The 27,968-nt window shown below is 38.4% G+C and overlaps 1 protein-coding gene across 4 annotated transcripts in view; it reads right to left on the reverse strand.

Moving 5' to 3' along the window:
• Positions 1-27,968, reverse strand: part of RB195_004887 (uncharacterized protein) — a gene marked incomplete at both ends in the record, with an annotated part of 43,725 nt that overhangs the window by 5,828 nt on the left and 9,929 nt on the right. For 2 of the 4 annotated variants that reach the window (XM_064177094.1, XM_064177092.1), the window contains 6 exons: positions 2,192-2,246; positions 2,952-2,978; positions 10,105-10,223; positions 12,966-13,064; positions 19,308-19,430; positions 19,827-19,991. In XM_064177094.1, coding sequence (XP_064034218.1) covers positions 2,192-2,246; positions 2,952-2,978; positions 10,105-10,223; positions 12,966-13,064; positions 19,308-19,430; positions 19,827-19,991 — 588 coding nt within the window. Of the gene's footprint in view, positions 1-2,191; positions 2,247-2,951; positions 2,979-10,104; positions 10,224-12,965; positions 13,065-19,307; positions 19,431-19,826; positions 19,992-21,256; positions 21,278-27,968 lie in introns of those variants that run through there. The other 2 variants (XM_064177093.1, XM_064177095.1) reach the window with 2 other exon arrangements.

Raw genomic sequence — 27,968 nt, forward strand, 5'->3', positions numbered from 1 at the left:
AATAGAAGCTCTAGCAGTTAAAATTATCTCCTTTAGGACCTTTATCTCTATCAATATGGTGGTGATGATCATATTATTTGACGTCAATATAATTTGGTGGAGCAAAAGAAAAAGGGAGTTTTGCCTAACAATAAGTGACTTTGTGTAAGTAGCTATGGTGAAAACTGTTGTCGTAGTCGGTGGCCAGAAATGAGACTGAAGGTTGGGGGCAGCGCATAACGAAGCTGCTGAAGTGAGACAGAAACCTCAGAGGAAACGCAGAGTTCGGGTTGTAGATTACAGAAGTGAGCGTCCCTTCGCTGACCTTCCCCAATACATCGTAGGATATTTCATGAAAGACGGCGTTCTTTCCTACGAAATCAGTTCGAACGCGCCTCATCCACGAGCGAGCGGTCGAAGCATAATGAGGTCTTCTCACCAGCCTATTCAAGTAAAACTAATAAATAAGCTGCTGAGGAGACTGGAGCGTGTACGAGAGTGCACGTACTGATGTTCGGACGTACGTCATAGAAAGTATGGCGGTTCCCACGCTCGTTTCCGTAAATAATCCGAACTCTAGGCTTTCTCTGGCGTTTCCGTACCATGCCAATTTCGTGAAGCGCCGCCTTCAAAACTTCTTTTTTTGGGTACGGATAGAAAAGGTAGTTTTAGAACAACTGCTCTGCCCACGTTTTCCTCTATTTACATAAACAAAAAATGAACAGAGCATTACAGTAAACTTCTACAAGATTACCGTTCTTTTTAAAGTCTTTCAGACATTTGCGACTACAATGACACGAATATGTCAACTCATTACATACTACATAAAAATCGATGCCTTTTCAGCGTGGATGGTTTATTTAGCTAAAAAGAAAGCTAAACTGCATGATTCGAGTTTTTTCATAGCATCACGGAAACAGATGTTACAAGTCCGAAAAAAAGTACCTCTCCTTTCCTGTTCTAAGTGAAAAGTTACATTATCATAAGCAATAGTGCAAAAAGTTTCGAAGAAATAAATCAGTAACTTTTCCCTGATTTATCACGAATCTCGTCGAAACGTAGAAAGAATTGCCCGAAAGTAAGGGAGAGTTCTTCCTAAGTTCCCACACGTAAATCTATCACGCTGTAGAGAATCGCTTCACCACATGCAACAAATCTGCTTGCCAATCAATCACTATTATTTACATTCAATACGGGGCTAATCAACCTCGCTATTTGTACTGCCTCGCAAAAAATAGCCGAGGGGTGAGTCTTTGAACTAGCTGATTAGTTTCCACTAGTAGTAACCCATCTTTCTTCTCCTCCGGTTTAACACTATTCCGAAAGTACTCCAATTGAAACTGATTTCAGGCCAAAACTTGGAAACCAAAAATTCAAAATGAAAACGTCTACTAACTAAAGAAAATAACGCAAAAAAATCGTGCAATCCGATGCAATTCGATCCAATAAGCAAAGAACCAAAGAAGGTTGTCGGCGAGCCTTGAACTGCAGGAGAAACGAGCCGAGTACTACTACGGATTCACCCGATAAGACACTTATCGCAGATGACGTCAATAGCATTCAGAGAAAAACGGTGAACACAATGGAACACAATAGATCCTAGTCCTATTTACTCCTAGTATAAGCATCAACTTTTATTCCGCGACTAATCCCAATAATCCTAAACGCTTTCTAAATGAACGAAGAAACCTTGGAAACCACACGAATTACTAAGAGATTTCCATGTACCCAATACGTGCAGCCATGAGATTTTGGAGGAAAAGTCGTCATGAGAAATCCTCTAGAATTCCTCGTAAATTAATTAAAAGATCGTGGGCGCCTTAAATTATTTACCCCTTTTTCGAGAAGGCATCCTCGATACGGAAAGATTCACATTAGAACTTCGAAATAATAGATATAAAACAATAGCAGAAATATTTGTTTACCACTCTTAGTGTACCCCAAACATTACTACTTATGTTGTATAGTTGTGAAAAATAAATTCTGTTAGTACTGGATATTTTGAAAGAGGACCTCTACAAAGTCAGAGAAATCTCAAAAAAAAAAAAAGTGTCACAGTCGATATAAGAATCACCGTGTGCTGGTAGCGGGAATAAAAAACAATCGACACCTTCAAAACTCATGCAAAAATCACGAGACAATGAGTAGCACAAAAACCATGAGAAACACTAAGCAGCAGACAGAAGCATGAGAACAGCTCTTCAGGACTCACCTTATCCAGATCGATCAGCTCCTCATCAGCGTCATAAAACTCTTCTTCGTCACTGCTGAAAGAATCAAATAGACATTTGATCAAAATATTTCAACAACTTTTTCGTAGTAATGGATGACCGCCCATTGAAAAAAGAACTATTCAAAAAGTCAGTCTGCTCGTCTTCAAAGACAGCGAGCGACCAGTAGGTGAAAAGGCAAAACAGAAAAGAAATGCAAATCTCACTATGCCAGAGGTTTTAGTGACTCCTTATATAATTGAAAAGTAAGTCTATCATACGAACTTCTCAGCCAATCAAAGCACATCAATTCCGGATGTAGCTGAGACTGCAAAACAACACTACAGCCTTGAATACCAATGATCATCCTTTTATGTATTTTCAAATTCCGCTGCATTGATCTTTTCCGGAATGTACTGATGGGTTGTAAATTTCCCAAACTGGCTGCATACATTGTAAGCCCAATCATTTCGAAATGTTGTTGAATTGGAAAAAAATGGAAATGAAACAGTCGAAAATGCAAAAAATCTGATTCTGAACAATTCGGGGATAACAAATATAAGTGAAAAAGAAGAGATCAGATAAACACTGAAAGAGTGAAGTGGAAAAAAGAGGATAACCTTTTTGTAAAGCAGATGATAGTAAAAAAAAAGTTTTTTAAAACAGAATAGCACTCCGAAAAAAACTGAAACATAAAAAATAAACCAGAAAAATAGTAAGCGAATTTCCCAGAAATAAAAAAAAAAACAAAGGAAGTCTTACAGAACACTCCTCTTCGGCGACGATGATCTAGAAAATCAATATTTCAGTATGAGAAGGGAAAATCTACTGCGTAACACAGAATAAAAATGAATTCGTATATAAGAGAAAAGATTTCCTACTATGAAGAAATTAGTGCGAATATTTTTGGAAACACGATTGCTAGGCCAATGAAAAACAAAAATATCGTTCTGAAGTTATCACATTTCAGCAGGAGATACAGAGTATCTCGGCGGGAATTTCGAAATTATTTCGGTAATTAGCAAAATATTTCGAATTTATCAGGAAATTTGATCGTTTAATATATTTACATATTCTGGATTAGTGGCGAGGGGATGTTGGCAATCAATATTTGTCAGCTGAGATCAGCAAAGCGGCAAGAATGCAATAAAATCATCGACAATCACTCTAAAGTTACAAATGCATTAGCGAGTAACCATCAATCCTAATTTTTTTATTAGTATTACTAAGTAGTTCTTCTGAATTCTTATTAAAAGTTTTTCAGAAGCAGTCTTTGCGGCAAAGCTACAGCTAAATAAGCTATGTACTATAGAAATATAGTGGGATCAAAACGAAATTAAGCACGGTGCAGTTGCGCAAGCGGCTCGAAGCGGCGCGGTGGAGCGTAGCGGTTGGGATCGTGTAAAGATCCTTGCTACCGCCACCCATCTCTGCCACTTCGCGATATTCCCTCCTCAATTCCAACAGCTGCCTCCACCGCACCGCTTCGAGCGCTGCCGCTTACGCAGCTGCACCGTTGTTCATGTCATTTTACCCGACTATACGCAACAACAACAGCCTTTCAAGTCCGTAAATACGTACTTCACAGAAGAACGCATGTGACAATGCAAGAGGGAAAGAACAGTAAAGTGCTATACGAGAGATGTATGCATGAAATCATTGACAACTAATCAATAATAACGAAAACATCTGATGAATTCAGTAGGTTTTAAAAACAGAGACCTAACTCGCCCGATAATTAAATGCACGATGCCAGAATTTCCAAACAGATTTTTTTATGGTCCATTAAACGAGGGGAAAAAAACCTCGGAATTTAATCGCAAAGCTTATTGATTTATTCGTTCAACAAAACTGATGGATAGTGGAGAGTTAGTTACTGGACGCAATAACAGAATCACTTGGGCTAGCACATATTGACAGCTTATCCATTAAAAGTTGATTGTAACCAGTCGTTTAAATGCGTTCGGCGAGTATGTAAAAAAAACGCAGATGAAGCAAATGTTCAGTCATTCTTCTACGCCGAGCAATAACACAAGAAAATTACAAAATATGCGCAAGTTTTTTTTCAAGGAACAAGCCTGGTTTTCAAAGAAAAAAGTCTAGAATTTCTAGTGTAATGGCGGCGTCGATACGTCACAAAAGAATGAAGAAACTCAAACGACGACTCAGATTCATATACACATCCGCAGTAATCGTTCATGCTTCTATTGAGTACATATTTACGACGGCAAAATAAAGCAAGACGGTAGGATATTTATTTGCTTAGAGATTGTTTATTCATTCGTTATTTATTTAGAGGTCCCAAAACAGAAAAAAATTGCACCCTTGTCGAAGATCTGTGGTGAAGATCTTCATAGCGGCACTTAGGTCTTCGAATCGTCCGATATGCAACGGAAACGAGACAATATTTGCGTCTAACAGAAATTAGGTAAGAATTTTAGTCAAATAGTAAATAGCAGAGCAAATTATGAGCGTACGAGAACAATGGTAGCTTGTTTGACTACTTTTTCGAGAGTGAAAGCAAGTCAAATTTCGAAGGAGGACGAGGTTTCATCATAAACATTCCTCGCATCACAAAGAGAAATTCATGTTTTTGATTATATCCAAAATTTCTATAATGAATCATTGAAACGAATGCATAAATAATTTATTTTTATAATGTGACTGTGATTGGCTAGTAACGGAAGGAAAAAAGTGCGACCATGCGTGGCAACTGTGAGAAGCAAACGGTGGGAAAAATTTACAATGCCGTGGAAAAGCGTCATAGATTCCTGCCACAGTGCAATATTATTAACGATTACCAGGATTTGTCACGCAACTAGTCCGAATGAGGAAAGCAGGAAAAACTAGACTATCCTATTGTTAATTACGTCAGTTTAACGGGCGAAACTATAATTATTCGCACATTTCATCCATTTTACATTCCTATAGGTGTGTTTGTTGTGAAGTGAAAGAAGATGAAAATAGGAGAGATCATAAAAAAAAACAACTTTCTGACCTACATATGCAAGGCCAGGGTAAGGCAGAGAAATTGAAAACGAAAGCCAACGTAGCATTAGATCTATTCACCACAACTGCTCCAATAATGTTCCTCAATAACAGAAAATTGCGCTAATATATCTACAGCGAATAAACATAAACATCTGTCAAGCTTATGAAATTGGACTTTAAAAAAAACTACCAAGAATCACGATGAATCAAGAATCCACAAAAGAAAATACGAAAATACGAACAGAAGTTCCCGACAAAATGAATGGCTCGATAAGGTTTTACGATTCAATTTCAGTCGAATAATTGAAACATTGCAAAGCCTGCGACATTCGAAAGTAATCGAACAGAAACTAGTTTTTTCACTTAAGACATTGAGAGACATACGACCTACTGATGGGTCACAGGAATTTGATCGATTTTTTCTCTTAAAATATTCCGCAGCATTCGCGAATGTCGATTACATTTCTCAACATGCGAACAATGCAAGAAGTGGACAGAGTGAAATTACACAAAAAAAAACATCGCAACTAAACAAAATAGAGGCTAAAGTTAAAAATGTGGATCGTTCCGCCTCTACCTAGACGATGCACTTTAGATTAGCCTCCCCTGAGGGTCCTCAACGGGGAAGCGAGGCTAATCCGCGAAAAACGCGAAGTGGGGCAGAATCCAACAATAAAGGTCTGCAGTAATAATTACTCAGAACTAATAGTAGTAAAGGTACTGGCTATAACATACTAGCTAACAGAAAAGCAGATTTTATCCACTTAGGACCTCTGTTATGCATACGTGATGCGATTAAGTCTACGCAAAAAGTAATCTATATCCCTAGATGTAAACTATTCGCTTCATTCCTCAAAAATTGATCACAGTATTATAGGATCCTACATGCATTTCGCACGTGAACACAGCTCAGAAGCCAACTGGTGTACGATCTGTCAAAAGGACTTCAAGAAAGAGAAAAAAAAGCAATTTCGGGAGAAAACTGCTCAATGTATAGGGGAAGTGAAAAAGAAAAGCCATAAAAGCACATTTCGCAGCTAAGGCATGTAAATAAGAACAAGAGAAACGGACTTCATCAACACCTCATTCAATAACGGCAAAGAGTGAATGAGGCAGAAATTCTAAGAAGCCCGCCAAAGTTCACTATGGATTTATTCATAAACGAGTTTTAAGAGGGATGTTTACCATCCGTTAAAGAACTGCGGTGCATTACGACACCTATCCTTGACGTGGAAATATCCTTAGAAAAATCTGTATTGTCCTCCTTTCACAAGAAAAATTACGACATTGAGCATATGAAGAATGAAAAAGATCCTTAGCGCAGCCCTTAGGAAACTTAGTCGGGAAATAACTGATGCCTACGCTGAGTACTACGAATTGGTATTTGAGTGATTGGTTTCGAATATTTTCTCGGATAACAACTGCACAGACAACCAATTTCTATGCAGAGGCATGCAAAGATTTCCTTACTCCCAACAATATAACATTTCCATAACGATACTTAGAAAGAGTGGGCTGGCAAAAAAAGATAAATATCTTCCTTCGCGAAACACATTGATTTTGTGTGCTTAACACAGCATTCCAAAAGGAAGAAATTCAAGTAGATGTGAAAAAAGGTAAAGGCAAACGTGCTCACTCGGAAGAACCATGTTCAAGGATATTTTTCATGGGGAATACCAATTGCGAGAGATTCAATTCAAATAAATTACATGTTTCAAACGTTTTCCATTCGCTATTCGTCACCATCTAGTTCTGCATTGAAACTGTGTTTGCAATGAATGAGGAAAGCGTTAAAGTCAAGAAAATAGGGGAACCATAATATCCCTTACAGAAAAGTCATATCCTCATGTATCAACAATGAAGACGTTAACATCACGTCATAATGCGAGGAAAACAAAGTCGTTGGAATTCATACATGGATAATATCAAACATATAAAGAACAACTGCTGCGAGTGCAGGCGACCAAATACAGCGTTTATGACAAAACTACTTGTATAGTGCTATTTAAAGACAGCGTATCACAAAAATGGCCATGGTGAGGTCTTTCTGAACAAATATAGGGTTGAAGATGTAGATGACGAGCATGAGCGCCGCCTCGCTTAATTCCCCCTAATCCTCCTCAAAAACGTCGCTTTAGATCATACAAGGTGCGTTAGAAAGCGCCCTATGTACACGCCCCTCCTGTTCGCTTCAACAGCCTACACATTGCTTTTACTGGATTAGGCTGGTGGGGAGACCACCATTGATTTTCGGCTGCTTGCTTGTGAATGCGGCGCGTGCACAAAGGTGGTCCGTTTCCACGTACCTCGGACGAACACACGCCTTTTCCAACTTCTTACAGGACGGGAATCGCAGAAATTGGCCGGGGTCACGCTCATACTCGTGGTCTACACACCTACCTTTACATTTATCCACAGAGACCCCAACACTGCCAATTACGTGATAATGCCTTAAAATGAATGAGTTACGGAGTACTACGCGTTCATAATTGTCCACTCGTTTTTGCACAACACAATTGATACATTTGATCTCGATTTCCCTCTTATTTTAGCAGCTCTCCGTTACTTCATGTGTGTGTCTTACTCGTTGAGAGTACGGTGAGTGATCAAAGATGATGTTTAGTTTACAAATGTGAGTGTTTCAAACTGCAATGTTTTATATACTGTAGTTTTTGTTTCGGAAGATTGAAAATTAAAACTCCTTTTTACACTGACCGGAGCTACTGACTTAGGCATTACTGCTGTACAGAACAGTCACCTTACCAGTCATAACGGCGCTGAAAATTCGAAAATCCCGATCTAAGTCATTTTTTCATCGTCCCAGACAAGTCCTGTCCCGGTTATCGACCTCGGAGAGATGAAAGTATTGGCTGGCACTGCGGTAGTTTCGAACCATCCATCGATCATGCAATCACTGTGGGACCTCTAACCGACTGCGCCACATCCGCCCTCCAGTTTTTGGTAAACGAAAAAATCTGCTAATTAAAGATCAGTACCGTAACCATACCACCATAAAACTCATGCTACAAAAATTAACCTATAAGTAATTGTAATTATAGGGGTACTACAATAATTTTAACTTGCCGATGATAAATAATTTACAACGTCATGCCCGGAATTACGGAGAATTGTTCTATTTCGATACTTAGCTTTAGGGATCCGAAACAGAAAGCAGATGTCGCATATGACGGACGCCTTTGCAGCTAATGGCTTTTTCAAAGTGTTCAGCAAAAGCTTCATTCTGCGTGTCTCTTTCGATTCGGAGCTCAGCTTATGAAATACAGTTACGGTACAATAATATATATCGAGTTAAGGGCTAATTCGTTCTTTTTCAAACTTGAAAACGCAAGTGGAAATAAAAATTGATGGGAAGATGTTAAACTCGATTTGATGGAGAACCTCTCGCTCTACAGAATGGTACTGTTCTGATTGTTCGGTTTTGTTGACTTTGAATAATATAATTTTTTTATATTATTAAAATGGTGTGTCAAGTGGATAAAGTGGGGGCATTTCCGATATTTTCTGCATTCAATCGTGATGAGAAGGCTGCTGAAGCTGAAATTGTAAACCGAACGTTAAACCTGACGTAAAAACCTAACGTTTTCGCGTTTCATCAATTTTCACTTAAAAAAACGGTCACACATCAGTTGAACCTAACGTCGACCAATTGTGGTCTGCGGAAAAATTATGCACTCCACTTTCGTTTCCCCCATTTATCTCCTAATGACTCTTAACATAGTTAAAGAAGCTTTTCCTTGCCTCGCTTGCTTTTTTGATGTTTTTCTTTTTTTTAATTCGTCTTTCCTCCGCGTCTCTTCTTTCTTTTGTATTTTTCGTACGTCTTTCGATGCTCACCCTGAGAAATACAAATCTCACGAGCAGCTTTGGCGACTCTATCTCAATCCAGTGCAGAAATCAGAAGGTATGAAGAAGACCTATCTGACCAGTTAACACTCCATTCTAATAACTTTAAAAAAACAGAAACCAATCATATTAAAAATAACAACATTTTCTTGTAGAGCAAGAAATTCTCTTTCAAATGATGTAGAACATCTTGCCGATATTTCAAATTTCTTTCCGTATTTTTAGTTTTGAAAAAAAGGTTTTGAATTACTATTGAAGCCAATGTATGGGGTCTAGCATACTTTCCTTAACCTTCATATCCATTCTCATTGTTTACTTTCATGTCCTCGCTTTCAATTCCCTGCAAATGCAGGGAAATCTAGACTTTTCCGGAGCAGTGCAATTTGTGTATGCTAAGGCATTCACGTGGACAACATGAAATCACCACAATTCTGCACTGGCACATCAAACACCAATAAAATCCGAGTAGGACAACTCGCATAGAAGTGAAGAGATCTGCATTTTTCTAGATGACCACCTGATTTTTAGAACCACTATGCAAGTAATTGGTTTGATTGCACTGTTCGGAAACGTACAGTAACAAAAACACACTAACACAGTTGTTACAGTAAGACGTTACAGTAATTCCCTACAGTTGTCTTTTGATAGAAGTTTTTAGTTCGGGAGCAATCGTATCACAGGAGTGACAACATTTCTAATACTAGCTTTTGCATCTTTCTTTACGGAACAGTTAGCATCAAGTTACAATCATGGAAAAAGGGAGAATTTTTTTCGAATTTTTTTCGTGCAGCTCTCTCGAGGCTGCAATAGCAGGGAAAGACAAAAGGGGCAAATTCAACGAGGCTAGCAAAAAAAAAGAAGAAAAAATAATCCAGAAAAAACCTTTCGAAGGTATGAACAAACAAAAGATAAACACAATATTGTGTAGCAGCAAAAATTCTGCATGACTCCTAACAAAAAGACAAAGTCATATCGGAGATCTCCATAGAACGATTCAAAAAAGAAATCGCAGCAAAAAAAAACAAAGCCCAAAAATCAATTTAGAAGAAGGAAAACCTGCCTGGAGTACGAGATTGGCGGGACGTACTGCGGTGGAACTTTGCTTTTTTGCGCTACTTCCGATGCTGCCGTTGTTGGTTTTGACGTCGACGCGTATCGATCGTTATCAGCGTCAGAAGCCTAAAATTTTCTGTATTCAAATAATATCATCCATGTTAGACTTAGGAATAAAGCAGCTGTTTCATCATCATGTGACCACGTCGACATTCAACAGTCATGCGGCACATAAGGGAATGCAGTAACGATAGCGTGGGCGACAATTTGCGCATATTTCCAGAGCAATGTGTCCGCACCTATCATGTAAGATATTTTTCTACGGTAATTAGGAAAATAATTTTACGATCCTGAACGGTTTTATGACTATCACACAACAAAGCACTGTCTAATAAGTTCACTGTTAAGCTCACTACTTAAGAGCAGTTGGGAAGAACTGTTAGTGAGGAGGAAAAGGATGAGGACGATAAAGAAAGCGGGAAAAGGAACCGCCGATTGACACTAGTAAGAAAGTGCTAAATGAAGCTCTCTGAAGTGAGAGGCGTGGTGCTGATAAGAAATCAATTTCTCAAATATAATATAAATTTATTTTCAGCCAACGGTTGATGTTTTCATTTTAAACAATTATGCCATCAAGTGAGACAACCATCATGTCTGATGGATGGTTCACAGCGTTGAGCAATGATTGAATGCTGCTGCCATTAATCGATGCGAGCTTATGCCAATATTTGCAACCTCCAAACCATTTCTATATTAGTCTAGTTCAGAAAAAAAAAAACCACGAAAAATACTTCATATATACTATTTCGCAATATTTCCTCTGATCAGATCTGATCCTAGAATCACAAATATTTTCTCTTCTAAGAACACAGCAATGTTCGATTTTTTTCAGTTCAACACAAGCAATCGTTTCATTGATCACTTCTCAGCATGCTCCACGTATCCACACATTAAATCTATGAACGCAAAAGTAGACTTTCAAGGATCAACAGATTATTGTGTCTACTGTTCTGAAACAGCTGTGCAAAAAAGACATCGGCTCAGTCCATTATGTCTCCTCGCTCTTACACCCTCCATCTGCACCTTTTCGGACATCATAACAAAAAAAAAGCAGTCTAAGGAGCCACCGAAAAATGTCTACTAGATTAGATCCTAGATTTTCAGTTGTACAGTTTGGTCAAAACGACACGAAGCGCGGTGTAGTTGCGTAAGCGACTGCGCTCAAAGCGGTGCGGTGGAGACGGCGGTTGGAATCGAGGGGGTCCATTGCGAACTGCATGGATAGCGCTAGTAAGGGTTCATTCATGGACCTTAACCGCTACGCTCCACCGCGCCGCTTCGAGTGTAGCCGCTTACACAACGACACCGTGCTTCATGTCGTTTTGACCCTACTTATGTGATGGACATGGAAATTTGCAATATCCCAGCACGCGGCAGATATCAACGAAAAGCATTTCTTCCTAAGCTAACAATAAAACTAAGTCGATGCTGACAGAGAATTACATTCTGATTCGTAACCAAAAACTGAAAAAAGAAGAAAAGCAAAGAGAGAACTAACGAATTTCGAGTCTTAAAAACACGGATCCTTAGCATTAAATATTTCTAGAAAAACTGATAAGATTTACCTATTTAAAATTGCTATAAGGATATTTTGCAGAGGATGCAGAACGGACCAGAAGCAGAAATGTGTGCACTAACATTCCTACGCATAACTACATAATTACATTATTTACAGTGTATAGTAAAATATTTTATATTATATTTGGAAAAGATATTTCTGCGAACAAATTAGTTGAGTACTAGTACAATGGTAATAGTATAAGTAATGTAATTATGTAATTATACTATGATAATACCACCATAGTACAACGATTTGTAGGCACATGGTACACTTACAACTCTAGCACTTTTTCCTTATAAATGCTATCCTCATCCTAAGTCACATGTTTTATAAAGCAGAAAATACAGCTGTAGCATAAAACCACAAGACGGGACGAACTCTATTTCTTTTTTCATCTGAAAGCGCTCAAATAAGCTGAACAAGCGTGTCGCCGCTACGTTCGACAACGAAGTGCAAAGGGTTAACAAGTCATCGAATGTACCCGCATAGCAATTAGCTCCTAAGAAAACAAAGAGTATGAATCATAAACCAGTCCTGCCATAAATTAAGCAAAGCTCACGATGAACCCGCAGAAGTGAAAGGAAATCGATGGAACTGGCTGAATTCCAGGACAAACTAGCTCGGCGGCTGATAATATTTTCTTGTGGATCGGGTGTTGCTCACAACTCTGCCTCTCTAGTCAACCTGTTTCTATTAGTATTCGCATAACATCGTTGTTTGTCTCACAAGTAGCATATGTCCTTACGCTCCGCCCAACTTCATTAAGTTTGCAGAGAGGAGGCCCGAGGACGGAACCTAATCTCCTTTTCATGATCCGCTTTTAAAACCATAGAAAGAAATATTGAGGAAAAGAAGTAGAATATGAAAAGCACAAGAACAAAAAAAAAAACAAAGAGAAAAGTCAACATGATGGGATAAGAGAGTTCCAGGGAACTTTCGTCGGATCCCCTTAACTCGAATGACTACTGGAATTAACTGCCACCTGAACCGATAGAAAGCACCAAAACTTTAGTCAAATTTTTAATACGTACCGCTTGTGAAACAGCAATGGGAGGCTTGGATAAATAAAGGCAGCCCATGCATACCCGAAGAAAAAAATCCTCCCTTTATTCCAGCAGCAATTTTCCCAACCATCAATTGTCGTGCACATCAATATTTTAGTTTTGCAAAGCATAACATACAAAGCAAAATACAAGCGGAACTAAAGATAACAGCTAAAAGTTATGCCATGAACTGTCGTTGCTCACCTTCACCGGCACATCTCCACCGCCATCTGAGCCGTGATTCACATTCTCCTTGTCTTCTTTGCGAACGTCATCCGGAACTTCGATCTTATTCCGTGCCATCTTAAAGCAAATACAAAGTTATACAAAAGATTGAAAATGCGAAAAAAAAGTGAAAACCAAAGTGAACCAAAGTGAAAAAAATATTTTATTCATTTCAACAAATTGGAAGAAGAAATTTTTGCTGGTCTTTCAGAAAACAATCACTTCAACACGTCAGATATCATGTTGTTGAAATTTCTGGGCTGATATTTTTGTCGCAATTCCCCCCATGCTGAGTTCTAACAATGAAAAAAATACTGGAACATACGAAAATCCCCAAATCCAGAAGAATTGCCCAGTATGCAATGGTTCCGCTGCATGTGTGTGATTCAATTTACGCCAATCCAGTTTGCAAACTCTGTTTTGTTACCAACGAAAAAGCGGAAGAAGAAAATGAGTTGAAAAAGATAAATAATGTAAAAGCACCTATAATAAACCGAAAAGTTAGAAAAATTCAAATGAGAGCCACAATACGCCCTTTTTACTTTAGTCAGGGCACTGAAAACACAGATAAACCCCTGACTTATTTATAACAGGTCACTTCCCTCCCACTTAAGCAGCGCATCTCTCAATGACGTTAGCCGAGTGAGCAAAAACACCTACATCCTGCATACCTAAAAAAGTTCAAAAGAAATTCTCCACGCCATCGTGAAATTTAAGGCTTATGTGCTTCCTTTTTGCAGCATATCAGTTTTCTATGGCCACTGCTAACTTTTTCGGGGCACTCAGCTCAAAAAAATTATGTTAGCTTTTTTTTCGCCGAGTGACTGCAAGCTTTGCTAACACATGACCGTACGACAAGAAAAAAAAACACGTCAAGAATCGAATTTCCTCCCGCTGCTACGCAGTTTCTATCCATCAAAGCAATAATACTCTGCTCTCCTTCTCATTTCCTTTCAGCATGCTTCTATCTCTCAGATAAAACCACTTGGTCAGCGTCTTGGATATTCTTCACGAAAATAGGAAATTTGGTACGGAAACAACACTTCGATAGAGGAAACATGGGAAGAGGAAATTCGATAGGGGAATGTTAAGATAAAATTTAGGTCTAGTTAGTTGGTCTCCAAGTCAGTTGCCTACGAATCCCCTCGTGAGGTGCATTCATCTAACCTTCCTGCCTTTCATCAGTCATTTGCGCGACTACCGTGTGCTTTGCTCGTCGGATGTCAATCATCACGGAAAGGATGGATAATTAAAGAGTTTGAGAGGCAAAAAAAATGCCATGAAATTAAATTTTCTAGGCTTTGAAGCAGATATTGCAAAGTCTAAGTCAACAAATCCCTGGTCAACCAGCACAGGAAACGTCCACCTTCTTAGTTGTTTTCTTTTTTCGTACAGGAAATAAGAAGTTCATCTAATCTCGTAAATTTATTCCTAAAAACTACAAAGAAAGATCACTTCACCGTTCTCGAAACCAGATCTCATTCCACTTTCTTTTCTTTTATGATTCGCACGAACTGCACTGAGATTTAAAAAAAAAGAAAACAAGTTGAGTCATCCCTACACCAACAACTTCTTATTATTATGATTCAGCTGTAAATCAAAAACGAAACAAAATGAGGAGGGGATCACGGAGAAATAACTAGTTGAAAATTTGATGTTCATCTACGTAAAAGACTCAAAGAATCAGAAGTTCCGGGGAAACGGTGTTGCCTTGCATTAACTCTTGATACAAGAAGGACTAGGTACAAATCTTTAGGAAATCTATATTGGCTGCAAAGAGAAAAAAACTGATGCCTAGAATATGCGCGAATGTCTACCTCCATCCAATCCTATATCGAATATTTCTACACTAAAATTAAGTTACAACAGAGTATTCGGAACTTTCTCACGAAAAAAAAAACATGGGTATATAGATATGGTGATAATATACGCATAAATTGCGTGTATTAAGCACGTTGTTGTGGTCGCTGTTATCGATCATTGAACCAGGATGAACTATTTCAGCTCAAAGTAGCATAGCAGACGTCTTTTAATTAATAAAAGATAATTTCCGGAGGTTAATTAGTAATAAAAGGAGAAATTTATTAGGAATCATCTGAGATTTATTCATGAGGAGAAAGGGGACATGCGAAAAAAGGGACCAGACCGAAAAGAACAAATTCCTAGCAAGAAAGGCAACCTACAACGGAACTGACGTAGTTATAAAACCTTTGGGAAAATATAGAGTTCGGAGAATAGATGACGAATATGAGCATGGCCTCGTTCAATTCCCCTTAATTGTCCTGAAAAATGGCGTGGGAAGGTGCGTTTGTTCCTACGAAGTACGTTAGAACGCGCCACTTTATACCTGCTCCGCCTCTCACAACAGCCTATTCATTAGTTTCATTTGAATAGGCTGATGATGATACCTCAGGTGATGATATCTTCGCTCGATCGCTCGTGGACGCTACGCGTGCAAAGAGATGGTGCTCACGTACCTCGTAGGAGAAAAAACGCCGTCTTCCGTACGTTTTACAGGACGACTAGAGGCAATTGAGTGAACCTACACTCACATTCGCAATCTACACACCAAATTCTATATTTTCTCACAGGTTTTCCAACTACCGTGACTCAGTTCCGTGACACGCTGCCTTTGAAATCTGGAAATCTTTTTACTAGTATTTTCATGGGATCCCTTGTTTTCATCGCATTCTGCCCATTTCTAAGCCATCTCCGTTTCCTCCCGTGGTCGCCTTGGTTTTTTTTCCTTAGAAAATGGATACATAAACATGACTTTTAATACATCAAAGTCAACCATAAAATGTGTTCATCGATGTGATATAATGTCCGCGACGCTCGTTTATTATGCTGCACGTGGTCATTCATCAAAGTCCTTATCAAAAACAAGGGTATCATAGCAACGGAAGAAGAAAAGGAGGGAAAAATGGAGAGAAAGACCGCGATGGAATCAAATGTGGCAGATCCGGCACTTTTTGCATGCCTTAGAAGCAATATCGTGTCAAATAGAAAAGCAATTCCGCCAAAATCTAAACAGAAAGAGAAATCCATGAAGCTAGGCGCACGTTCCCTGGAGAGAATATCCGTTGTTCTTTTTTCCATCAAAATTCTTTGAATTCAACTTTTTTGAGTCTAAAACTCGATCGACCTGCTTTAGCTCCACTATTTCTAGGATGGCATTAAAAATTATGATCTACAAATTACTTGCAAAATCGCAAAAATACTCCACAAAAGAAAAATTCCGTCCTTTTTGCTACATGTTTAAGAGAGATGAAGAGTTCGTAATTTTTTCCTAGTGTTAACAATTCTTCAGTAAACTGAAAAATCTTTTTTTTTACAAATCAGCACCCGACATTAGGTTACGAGACACACATAATAACAGGTCATGCGCTCAAAACCGGAAATGCACCACCTATACCCAGGACCGGTATCGATCGACGATTTCGTACGGACTATCTATCCGAGATCAGCAAGGAGATTTCCCTTCTGAGAGGAATAATAACAATCACAAATAGTGCTTCTCGTGTTTGATTGTCCTTGAATTTTGGCATATTGAATACGCAGCTTTTTTTTATTGATTTGCTTGAGCTGCCATCACAAGACTGGTATTGATCTTTCGCTATCCTTAACAACCAGCGCGTTTTGGCGTTTATCGTTGCTAAATTAGCGAATCACTGTTATCCTGGAGATGTTGTCCTGTTATCGCTATGTCTAGTTCATAAGATAAAATAACAACCCCTCCCTTGTCAATCAAGATCAGTGCGGGTTTTGATCTACGGGGCGCGCCATCAAGTCCCCTATAAAAACCCTTTGTGGTACATGGTGTCCTGTTACGTTACTAAATCTCGGCAAATGAGGTAAACACCAGCCGATGTCCTCTGACTTGTCCTTTGAGTTTACCTATCGTTTGAATGCTTTCTGTGGCCTGATGAGGCGATTGGGAGGATAAATCACTGATGGTTTTGATTTTTCCAGGCTTTGACGAAGGCGATACGGCCAAAAACGTTAGCGGTTAATAAAGAAGGTTCAGTACCAATCTTGGCTACAGCTCAAACAAATCAATTCAAAAAAAAATCACAAAATTCTTGGTCGAGTGAATATTTAATCACGCACATACGCCTAGCACGACTATGGTATATGTTTGAGTTCCACTTTCGCAGCACTTGCAAAAAAAAAAAAGGAATAACCTCGGAGGAACTATTCGCTGGTATTTCCTTCCATATTTTTCCGATATCAATAGCAGTTTATAGAAAAACAAATAGAAAGTTAAGGATTCCCAGAAGGTAAGATGTAAAAACCTCATTTGAGTAGCGATAAGAGGGAAAAAACAACAGGAGAATTAACAAAAAGTAGCTTAGGAAGATCATCGTATAACACCACTTAAATCCTGTGATGTTGGATCGTCAAACGAATAACAACACATGATATCACTTCAGAAATTCGAAAAAAAAATATATAAAATAACGTTTCACAATTTTCACACCCGTGAACCCTAAAATTAAATTTTTTCGGTTTTCGGGAACAATTCAAGGAAAATTTGGAAAGAGGGAAATTCTGCCGTCATCCAGGACAAAAACACCCCAGAAAAGGATTGAGTGTCAGCTCGTAACTGTTTGACAAAACTATAAAAAGAACCCACTCGTCACCCTTCGTAAATATCACTCAGCAGGACAAAAAAAAATAGGAAGACAAATAAACAACTGCTGCACCAACAGGCAGACAACACTAAATTTTGTTTGTCGCATGTATCCAGGAATACATACATCAAAATGAGGAACCACGTCATTTCTATCAGCGAAACTGTGTAACGTATTAGTGGATGATCGATAGCTGATTTGATTTCTTTGACGGGGAAATTTATGGATCATAAAGAGGGACTAAAGCAAATTTAGAAAGGTTCTCCTCGAAATTTAAATGGAGATATTACAACTTTTGATTTCGAGCAATAAATTCAGGACTCCTCAGAAAATTCTTGTAAAAATTTGCAAAAAATGCTAGCATGACAACTATTGAAAGAGAAGAATTAGAGGAACTTTGCTGAGTACACCTTCATTTTGGGAAATATGTAGGCAGCCATCAGATCCTGGGATTCTCATCACTTACCCCACGAATCTGAGGTGGTACGGATTTCAGGTGGAGTATTCGTATACGGGATCGTAGATTATGGAGAGGGGTGTGATTCCGTCCATTTTCTCCTAATTCCCGTAAAAACGGCCCGGAAGATGCAGCGCGCACAAGGCTGGCGCGCTCCAATCGTACTTGTTGTAGAAAATAGCGCGACGGAACGCCCGAAGCCGTATCTTCTGAGCAGTTTTTTACGCTAATTAGGAAGAAATGGACGGAATCACCCTTCTCTCCTTAATCAACGATCCCGTATACGAATACTTCACCTGAAATCCGTACCACTTCAGATTCGTGGGGTGATGCCTTTAAGTATAACCCAAAATTTTAATAAAGCTAGCATGAACTAATTAAAGGGTATAAGTGATCAAAATAGAAACATTCTTCAAAAAAATCACTAATTTTCAAGTCCTCAAATTAGTTACCTAAATGAGTAATCAATCAAGCGATCCTAACACAATGAATACGTGGTTGCTCTATCGAAACTCTTAAAAGGAGCCAAATGTAAAAAAAGATACGGCAAATGTGAGGTAAAATATCTTCTAGAGAAAAAAAAAACTCCAATCAGCTTAGGTTTAGAGGTTTTAGAGGTATATTCATCGCAACAGGCGGATGTAGCGCAGTCGGTAAGAGGTCCGACTGTTACTACGTGAATCGATTGATGGTTAAAAACCGTCTTAGTGCCAACAATGCCTTTCATCTCTCCGGGGGTCAATAAATTGGTATGAGGCTTTCTTAGAGTATAAAAACACTGACTTATCATCATCGCACCATCGCAAGTCAATAAAAGCCTGCACTCTCATTCACAAACCTCAAACGACTCAAAATTAAAGTCTAACGCGTGGGCGAATCCTTATACGGATCAATGCTGTGCACTTTATCCTTCTACCCTCTCCTCTATCCATCACCAAACGGATAAAGTACTAAGCAAATAAGAGGCGGATGGCGGAAACAGGAAGTCAACGAAAAAAAAAACATCCCAAGCAGGGCTTATTCCTTATAACATATATGTATTTATATGTGCCTATCCAGAAAGGATGGAGATATTTTTTTGAAAGAAAAAATTTATATAACTCTTTTCACAGATATGTATTTTTCAGCACCATTACTGTGGTGCAAGACTTCTGGGGCAACCTTCTTTTCTCAAATAATCCTAAATAGTAAAAAATCAGCAGCACTACTTTCCAGTCTGCAAGTACATACCTGCAAAAGGATAATCGCATGTTTCACTGTGTCCATCAATTTGTTACTGGACGTAATGAGTTCATCCACATTTTTTCGCTCTTTCTCTGATGCATGTTCTCTGAGCGATTCCAATCCACGAACCTATAAAAGTAGCTGCATCAAAGACATCATGGCAGAACTAATTAACGTATGCTGTTCTTGCGTGGCTGGAGGTTACGACTAATATTGTGATGGGAAGCTTGAGAAAAAAAAAACTAGGGAAAAATCCTAAAATGATCACCTGTACAGAATCTAAATTGGGACGACAAATATAGCAGCAGTTCTGGAAAATTTACCTGCTCTTTATTAAATTATTTGTTCGTCTCCCTCCTTTCTTTTTCTGCTTTTTTGTATTTAACACATAGAACAGGTCACAAATAACCCCTAGATGCCACAAAACACTCAACACCACCGATAGCGAAATTTCTGTACAGGACCATAAATCGCCTAGCACACTAAGCGCATTGAATCTAACTTTGGATTTGTGTAGACACCAACCTGTAGGATAATATCCGACAAATGCTGGTCGGCTTCAACTATCTTATGTTTTAGCGCTTCCGAAGCGCTTTCCTTGTTTTTCGGCGTTTTCCTGTATCCTCCACAATCTCGAATAACACTCTCCAGTGCTCGTACCCAATGATTTCGTTCCTTTTCATCACGACCCTGGAATGAAAGCAGAATTTGACGGTGGTTTTCGAGAAAAGTGTCATTTCGTGGTGTGCACAACCTGCCTTTTGATACCAATTTTTCTCCAAATGTTTCGAATATATCTTCATCCTAAGGATCCCATAAAAAGCAGCACTCTCCAAAGCAGAAATAGTAGTGCGCTTCTCTAGATACAATACCCGCAAAGAAGAAAAAAATCCCAAAAACTCCTAGTTGTCCCACACATCAACTACAGCAACTGCTTTCCACTCGTATCACAGATCACCAACCATCGGAATCAATAGTGCAGCGAATTGTCAGCGCGCCAATCACACCACTTTTCCACGATAGAAAGAGAGAAAAAAGCAAGAAATAACAAGGAAATAATAAGGAAAGAAATTACTTGAGTATTTTCAATAAATTCCCACATAAGAAAAAAGGTATGGCCCTCAGCAGCAATTAGATAGTGATTAGGACGTAATTCACGAGAATAAGAGGGATCATGAGGTGCGAACTGCCTGCTGTTCACGTCTAACAACCGTAATAAAATGCAGCGTGACTATCACTTCGTCACTGTCCACATACTCGTGCAAAAATCCGAATATCAAAAATTTTGTGATACTTCGCCGTTAAATGAGTCAATGATTAATTTATATCCGTGGGACGAATCCCAGAATGAACGACTCGTCCCTGGGGAAAAGAGTGCGGAAGAGAATTTTAGGATATTTGTCTGATATAAATATGTAGAAAGCTTATGAAGATTGAATGTGAATGTTTAGCAGTTTTATGGTATTTTCCGGTCATAAACATATAGCAACTTTTACCAGGGAAATCACTAGAATTCCACTTAATACTCCCACTAAATAATAAAAGTTAAAGTTAAAGTTATTTCATTCTATCACTGATCTTACAGAACAAAATGCAGGAGAACATCAAGAGAACAGGAGCCTGATTAAACAAAATAAATAAATAAGTAAATAATAATAAATAAACGTTGGTGATTTGCGGGTAAAGGAGATATTAAAAATTCTGAAGCTACAGTTGAAAATCAAGTAAGCAAAGCTTTCGAGAGATGACTTTTGCTGAGAAGGGAAGTGCGTCACATCAACGAATTTAAACACAGGAAAAGGTAAAAGCTAAAGAGAAAATGAGAAAAAGAAAAGTATATTTAAGAGCGCATAAATAAGGAGGAACTTGATCTTTACTTTGATTAACACCCAAAAATGAACAAATACAACATATGAAAGTTTTTAAAACTTAAGAGAAATTAAAGAAAAACCTGCCTTTTTCGATTTCCACCTCATCGTCACCGTGAAAGAAACCGGTCACGCCCGTCGAGGGTCAATGGGTCAGTTTAGCGCACACAACGTTTGCGATTACGATGAAGACCGCGATTAGTTGAATTCGGAAATAATGAAAAGAAAAGTACGGTCAACATCTCCATAAATTCAGTCACAGTAGCAATCTCGCTTACGTAACTGCACAAAATAACGCATAATAAGAAACAACACAAAAACATATCACGAATTTTTTGAGAAATCCCAAAAATACAAAAAAAAGGAGAAATCACTAATCGCCAATAATTTCTAGATTCTGCAGATTGCAGAAAAAGAGAGAAGAAATGACATTCAAGGAGATGAAGAAGGAATTCCAAGAGAACTGTCGAAATTTTCACTATCAGCAAACGTCAAATGCGATTAGCGACTCTTATAAAGAAAAAATTCTTAAACTCATAAAATCAAATTCCAAATGCTTTAAAATTTGCATAAAAGGAAAAATTTTCTCTTTAAGATTCCAAGAAGTTTAACAGTAAGGAAAGGAGTCCAAAAAGGATCCAAATTTCTATTTACTCTTGCGGCCGAAAAAAAAGTTAAGAAAACTCGATAGACTGTTGGACGAAGGAAGATATGTTTTTCTTACGCTTTAGCTTCCGAGTAACAACAAAACAAACATAAACAACAATTTGTCGCTTTTCTCTTCAATCTGATCTGATATTCTCTAGGTCTTTAATCCACTCACCAATGACAAAATATTTATTTGTGATTTTAACGGATTAATATACGATTACGATATGTGAGAACTACTGCATGGAAGTTTTCATCCAAATAAAGGCCGAAAATAAGAAACCATACAAGAAATCGATATTAATGAAGTAATAATCAATCAATCTTCTTGAAGAACTTGTCGCAATTCCGAAAAGAGCCTCAACATCAACAACTATCGTGCGCTGGGTTTGATTGAGTTTTACAGATGAAGTAGAAACAATAGTTGTACAAAATGGTGATATGCTGCAAAACGAAGATCAAGGAATTGCTGTCTATGTTCATTCTGTTGTCACTTGAAAAAAAAACCGAAGAACATACATTGCTCTATCCGAAGATCTCTCGAGTTTTTCTAATTTATGCTCTACCACCGGAGTCTGTAGAAATGCGGACTTTTTTTACTTTGTCATAACCGCCCGCGACAACCATCTACATAAAATTCCAGTGGATCATTTGCATGCACATTTGATAAAAGAAGGTCTAAATACCTGCTTCTAATCAGTTTTAAGTATCTAAGGGCCGAAATCCTCAGCGAACTGCCTGTTTTGGGCCTCAATACGTACAACTTAAGAGGAGTTGATCAGTGGATCAGCTTTAACGAAGGTGAAGGTCCACTGATCAAGCCCTCATAAATCTCTCCATTGATCAACTGCTCATAAATTTTGAATTTGACCTGGGTGATGAGTACGGCCATTGAGATAACAACGGCTAAGAACAGAGTAGACAGAATGTGCTAGTCAACCATGAATCATTCGAGCAAACGTTGAATACAGCTCATTTTATGGTTAGAATGAGTGAGAGAGTGGGAATGAGGGAGGCTGAAATGAGTTTTAAAGCCAAGATGAGGCCAAACAACAATATCTTGTATAGGTGAAATTCAGCTAAGTCCTTAAACTGCGATAAACCCACGAATGATTGGCATCAGAATGTCGTTGGGTTTTACCCGCGACCAAACTAAAACTACTTGTTCATTCTCTCAAAGTGATTTCTGTTTGCAGACAGCAAATACGATGACATAAGTTCTGAGCGAGCAAGAAACCTATGCCAATTCTAATTCGACGAATATCGTGAATAAATTGCTACCACGAATGACTTGAGCAGAAAATTCATAAGAACACACAATTCATAGGAACAAGTCCTCGAAGGGAAGAATTCTCTGCATGATTCAGAATCAACAAAGAAAAACAACAAACCATCGAATATCCGAGAAGAAAGAAAGAAGACTGGAGAACAAACAAAGAAAATGAGAACGTTATGTACGCCCACAAGAGTTTTTATAAACGACTTTCACGCTTCGAAATGCATCAGATACGAAGTGAAACTAATTCGACATAACCCTGATCAGAAGAAAGAAAGAAAAGAAGAAAAAAGCCTTCAAAAAGCATCGTCATTGTCAAAGGAAAAGAAAATCAAGCACACGTTTTCATATATTCTGCCTCGGGAAACGTTATATGATACACAACTTTAAAATCGATCAATCCTGCAATCTTTTCTTCACACCGCTGAAGAGAAAAAATCCCAATCAATCTATTTTTCATGTGGGCCACTGAGAACTGTGAACATAGCTTTTAGAACAAAGTGGAACTTTTGCCTTCACATTATCGTAATTATAGAGGAAAACATGTTGTAAATAATGACAACTGTCCACATCCAGCCATTCCAGCGTTTTTTTAAATCGTAGTAGCACAGTAAATTCCTCAAAAATCATTACAGCAGAAACACCAATTTCGAGCGCATTAAATGAAAGCAAGACTATCGAGTTTTTTTGTCCTCGGCAGCTTCGATCACGAATTTATTAATTGGTGATAAAACCACTGATAGCGATGAAAGAACAGTCGAACACGTGTTTCTTGCTCGGTTAACACTAACGCGCAAACCATATACAAAACAAAATCAGCTGACTAACAAAAAGTAAACAGAAAATAGCTATCAATCACAAGTAATTGGTACGAAGTAGTTGTTATTTATCGCATCCTTTCACCATTTATCATCGCAGAAAATTGCTAATTCAGCATTCAAACAAGTGAATTTTAATCTTTTCTTTTTTCAAAGCAAAATTGAAACTCTTCGGAAATCGTAGTGAAGAGATGAAACAAAGGAGGAGGAAAAAAGTGATCTGAAGAGTAAAGAAAAAGACATGATGAATTTCCCAACATAACCTTAAGAAATATGTGCCAGTACGTTCTTCTTGATACAGTTTACAGCGACAGCAGGAAAAGACGCGCTAAGTGATAGGCCACCTTCTTCTGAACAACAGAAGATGCGTTTCCATTCTAATAATTCATTTAACACTATGTAACAAGTAAGCCAGCTAAATGCATCACCCCACGAATCTGAGCTGCTACGGATTTCAGGTGGAGAGTTCCTATACGGGGTCGTAGATTATGGAGAGGGGGGTGATTCCGTCCATTTCTTCCTAATTGCCGTAAAAAACGGCCCGGAAGATTCGGCTTTAGGCGTTCTGGCGCGCTACTTTCTACAATGAGTTCGATTGGAGCGCACCAGCCTTGTGCACGCGCCGCATCTTCCGGGCCGTTTTTTTACGGCAATTAGGAAGAAATGGACGGGATCACCCCCTCTCCATAATCTACGACCCCGTATACGAATACTTCACCTGAAATCCGTACCACCTCAGATTCGTGGGGTGATGCCTTTAATGTCAGAATGTGTTTATTTTTATTGATCGATGAGCCATAGCAGGAGGAACTTCTCCATATTTCTTCCGAAGTGCATAAGAAGCGAATAAAACGTAATAGTAAAGAAAAATGAGGTAGTCACGCATTACATAAGTCAAATGATGAGATATTTTTCAAAGAAAATTATTAATTAAAAAAGACACACGGTTGGTAAAGTTATATTTGTTATCTCTACACAGTGCTTTAACACGAATGCACAATGTCGGTTCCACACAATTTTTGTTTCCTTCATGAAGAGGACATCTCCGTGCCATCATACTGGATTTGTAGGAAGAAATTAATCAAATTTTAATGAGCTCCGGAAATACAATCTTAAAAATACCGCAAAAAAAACCGCACAATGGCGATTGAGCGACCGAAAGGACAAAAACGTCATTCCGATATAGAGAGGGCATTATAGCACAGAGCAATAAACGGAAATAAATTAATTGTGCTGTCAACGTTAGTGCTCGAGAGAGGATTTTCGATCAATCGAGAATGGAAAAAGCAAAAAGCAAATACAAAGAGCATCTGCTTGACTATCTCAAATTTCATCTCAAAAACTTCAAACGAAATATGAGAATAAAAATTTTACATCAATAAACATATTATATAAGAAACACATAGCAAATAGAACAAATATTAATGAATACTTAAATTTCGGCAAGAATCAGTTGTATATGCACCGTGTATTACCGTATGCAAGAAAAAAACACGTGTATATTTGTACTTGAAGACTTATACGACTTCAATTGGGTACTTCACGTAATAAATCATATGTCTAAGGCAAGCCTAACGTAGAAAATTTCAATTCCTACCAATTTTTTCGGATGAAAATAAGAATTTTATTTGTCCAGAAACCACAGATCAAGAAAAGAGCTTAAGCGCTCTACGAAAATCGGAGATGTTAAATATTTAGTTCATTAAAAAAAAAGAATCTGGAAATATCAGTGAAGAAGTTCGCAGAGAATTTTGACGGGCTGGTCGGGTCATAGGACTATTGGTACTTATTGGAAAGGAAACTCGTGATGAACTTGGAGACAACACTCATGAAAAATTGCGTTCTACATCAAAACTGCTCCTTCCCCCTAACTCCGGACTCATTTAAAAAGAAGCGGTCAAACCGCTCGGCGCCCAAGAGAACAACAACATCGAAACGCTCTTGAGACAAGCCCATCGTTGTTTATACGGACTTGTCCCCGCTCAGTCACATTTTCTGCGCTCCACTCTCCTTTTCACTCAATATTTCTAGATTTATTAACATGACACAATGGGAAGCAGCGTTTCAAAATGATGCTTCTTCCGAACAGCCACTGCTGCAATTCAGCCGGTCTCTGAGGGATGCAAAAAGAGGATTGCACGAATGACGGAGCTATCCATGCTGATTAAGGAAGATAGAAACTCATATGTCGGCGATGTAACGTCATGAAAGAACATTAACAGCAATCGTACAGTAGTGTAAAAAGCTTTCAGCTCCGCAATACTGCCAATAAAGAACGCAATAAAGCAGCCCTTTACTTTCTCTATGGATACTACTTCAAAAAAAGACTTCATAAAGCGAATGAGAGTACAAAACCATACACGTGGAACAATGTCATTATCACAAAACATTCCGGCCAGCTAAAGTGAGACAAAGTGACGTTCTTTAAAGGACGTAATGCAGTTCGATGCGAAACGAACGATATCGCCGTGTTGGCGATGGCGAAAGTTGATGCGTTCAAGATGCGCATCGCAACAGCGCATCTTGGACGACTACTTCAATCGACTTCCATTCAGTGTGGCCACAAAAGTTGTGAGTAAAAAAGTTTATTAACCATCGCAATTTATTCCTACTTGAAATGAATCTTCGAAATAAAACGGAACTTCATCATGGAGAAAGCACAGCTTTGCTTGATTTTTGCTTGTCCAGTCTATCTAATCGGATTCAAAAACGGTTGTCAATAATGGACGCATCGGAGGAAAAAAACGTCCGCAGGCTACGATTAATATCTTCCTATGTTCAATGTTTTTAACGTCGTGAAAACCAAAAGTTACCCATTTTCGTGTGAAAACCTACACAACAAAAAAGAATTTCCCGATTACTTATGCACTACAGTCGCAACTACAAATAACACACGATAGGAATGTTGAATTTGTATTTCTCATTTTTCGCTCAAGGAATTCATCGCCGTTTCAAAACATACCTAAACTTTTAATTCCCCCGAAAAAAAAAGATAAAAAGCTGTTCAACATCTATAGAAATGAGCTGGAAATACGTTGATTCCAACATGTCTATTTCTCCATTGCAACAGAAACAAAACAGGAACGAAAAAGAAAAATCAGATTTCATTTAGGCATAGGTGGAGATGATAAACAAAATATTTCTTCGTAATTGACGAACACGTTATATTCGCCAATGACGAACAGTGTTCATATTGGAAAGTTTACTGTCAATGACAGTCCATTTAGCAAATAATATTATAGAAAATTGAACGCTAGTTGACATCGAAAAATAGGATCAATGCTTGGCGGTAGCGTTGCACTGATGATTAACTACTACCAATTTCGCTAAACGTTAAGAAGAAACAGAATTGAAAGGGCGAAGCGCACGAAAGTATACTCCCGAGAGATCGAGGATTCATGAATTTTCAATTGAAGAGCCCACCTATTCCGAGCTCGTATTCAATTGCAGGGAATTTCATCTTTTATTATTATAAAAATCATTATTACTACACAATGACCTGATTGCAGGTTCGTTCATGAAGTGTTCATAAAACCTCAAACAAAAAGAAGTTGAACACGTCGACATATCCCGAGCGGATTGATACGCCAGACACTTTATCCGTTACAAACAGCCAACGAAGCATCACCAATGGAAGAATTATTGGCGCCCGCTCGACCAGTTCGAAGATCAACGGGAGTCAATGTGATCAAGGTGATCAAGGAGCGACCAGCAAACACCCCCGTAATCCCAAGAGTTTCAGTATACTGAAGTTCCACATGAAAAAAGTTTCTCAAATTTCCAAATGTCTAAGTCTTCGAGCTTCCAATCAAGAGCACCCTTTCAACTATTTGAGTAGATAACATGCAAATAAAGTCCGCTAATATGCAAATTTATTTGACTTAGTCGAATGCGTAGTTTATCCAAATAATATATAACGCGAACTTTTAAATAAGCTAATCCAGAGAAATACAATTCAAATAACAACTCGTCAGCACTCTTAGCGTCACAGCTGCATAGTTCCATGAAAAGCATGATTAAAGCTATCCACGTTCACAACGGGGCCCAAACAAATTCG

The sequence above is a fragment of the Necator americanus genome, chromosome I (assembly GCF_031761385.1).
Source record: "Necator americanus strain Aroian chromosome I, whole genome shotgun sequence".
NCBI classification, from domain to species: Eukaryota; Metazoa; Nematoda; class Chromadorea; order Rhabditida; family Ancylostomatidae; genus Necator; species Necator americanus.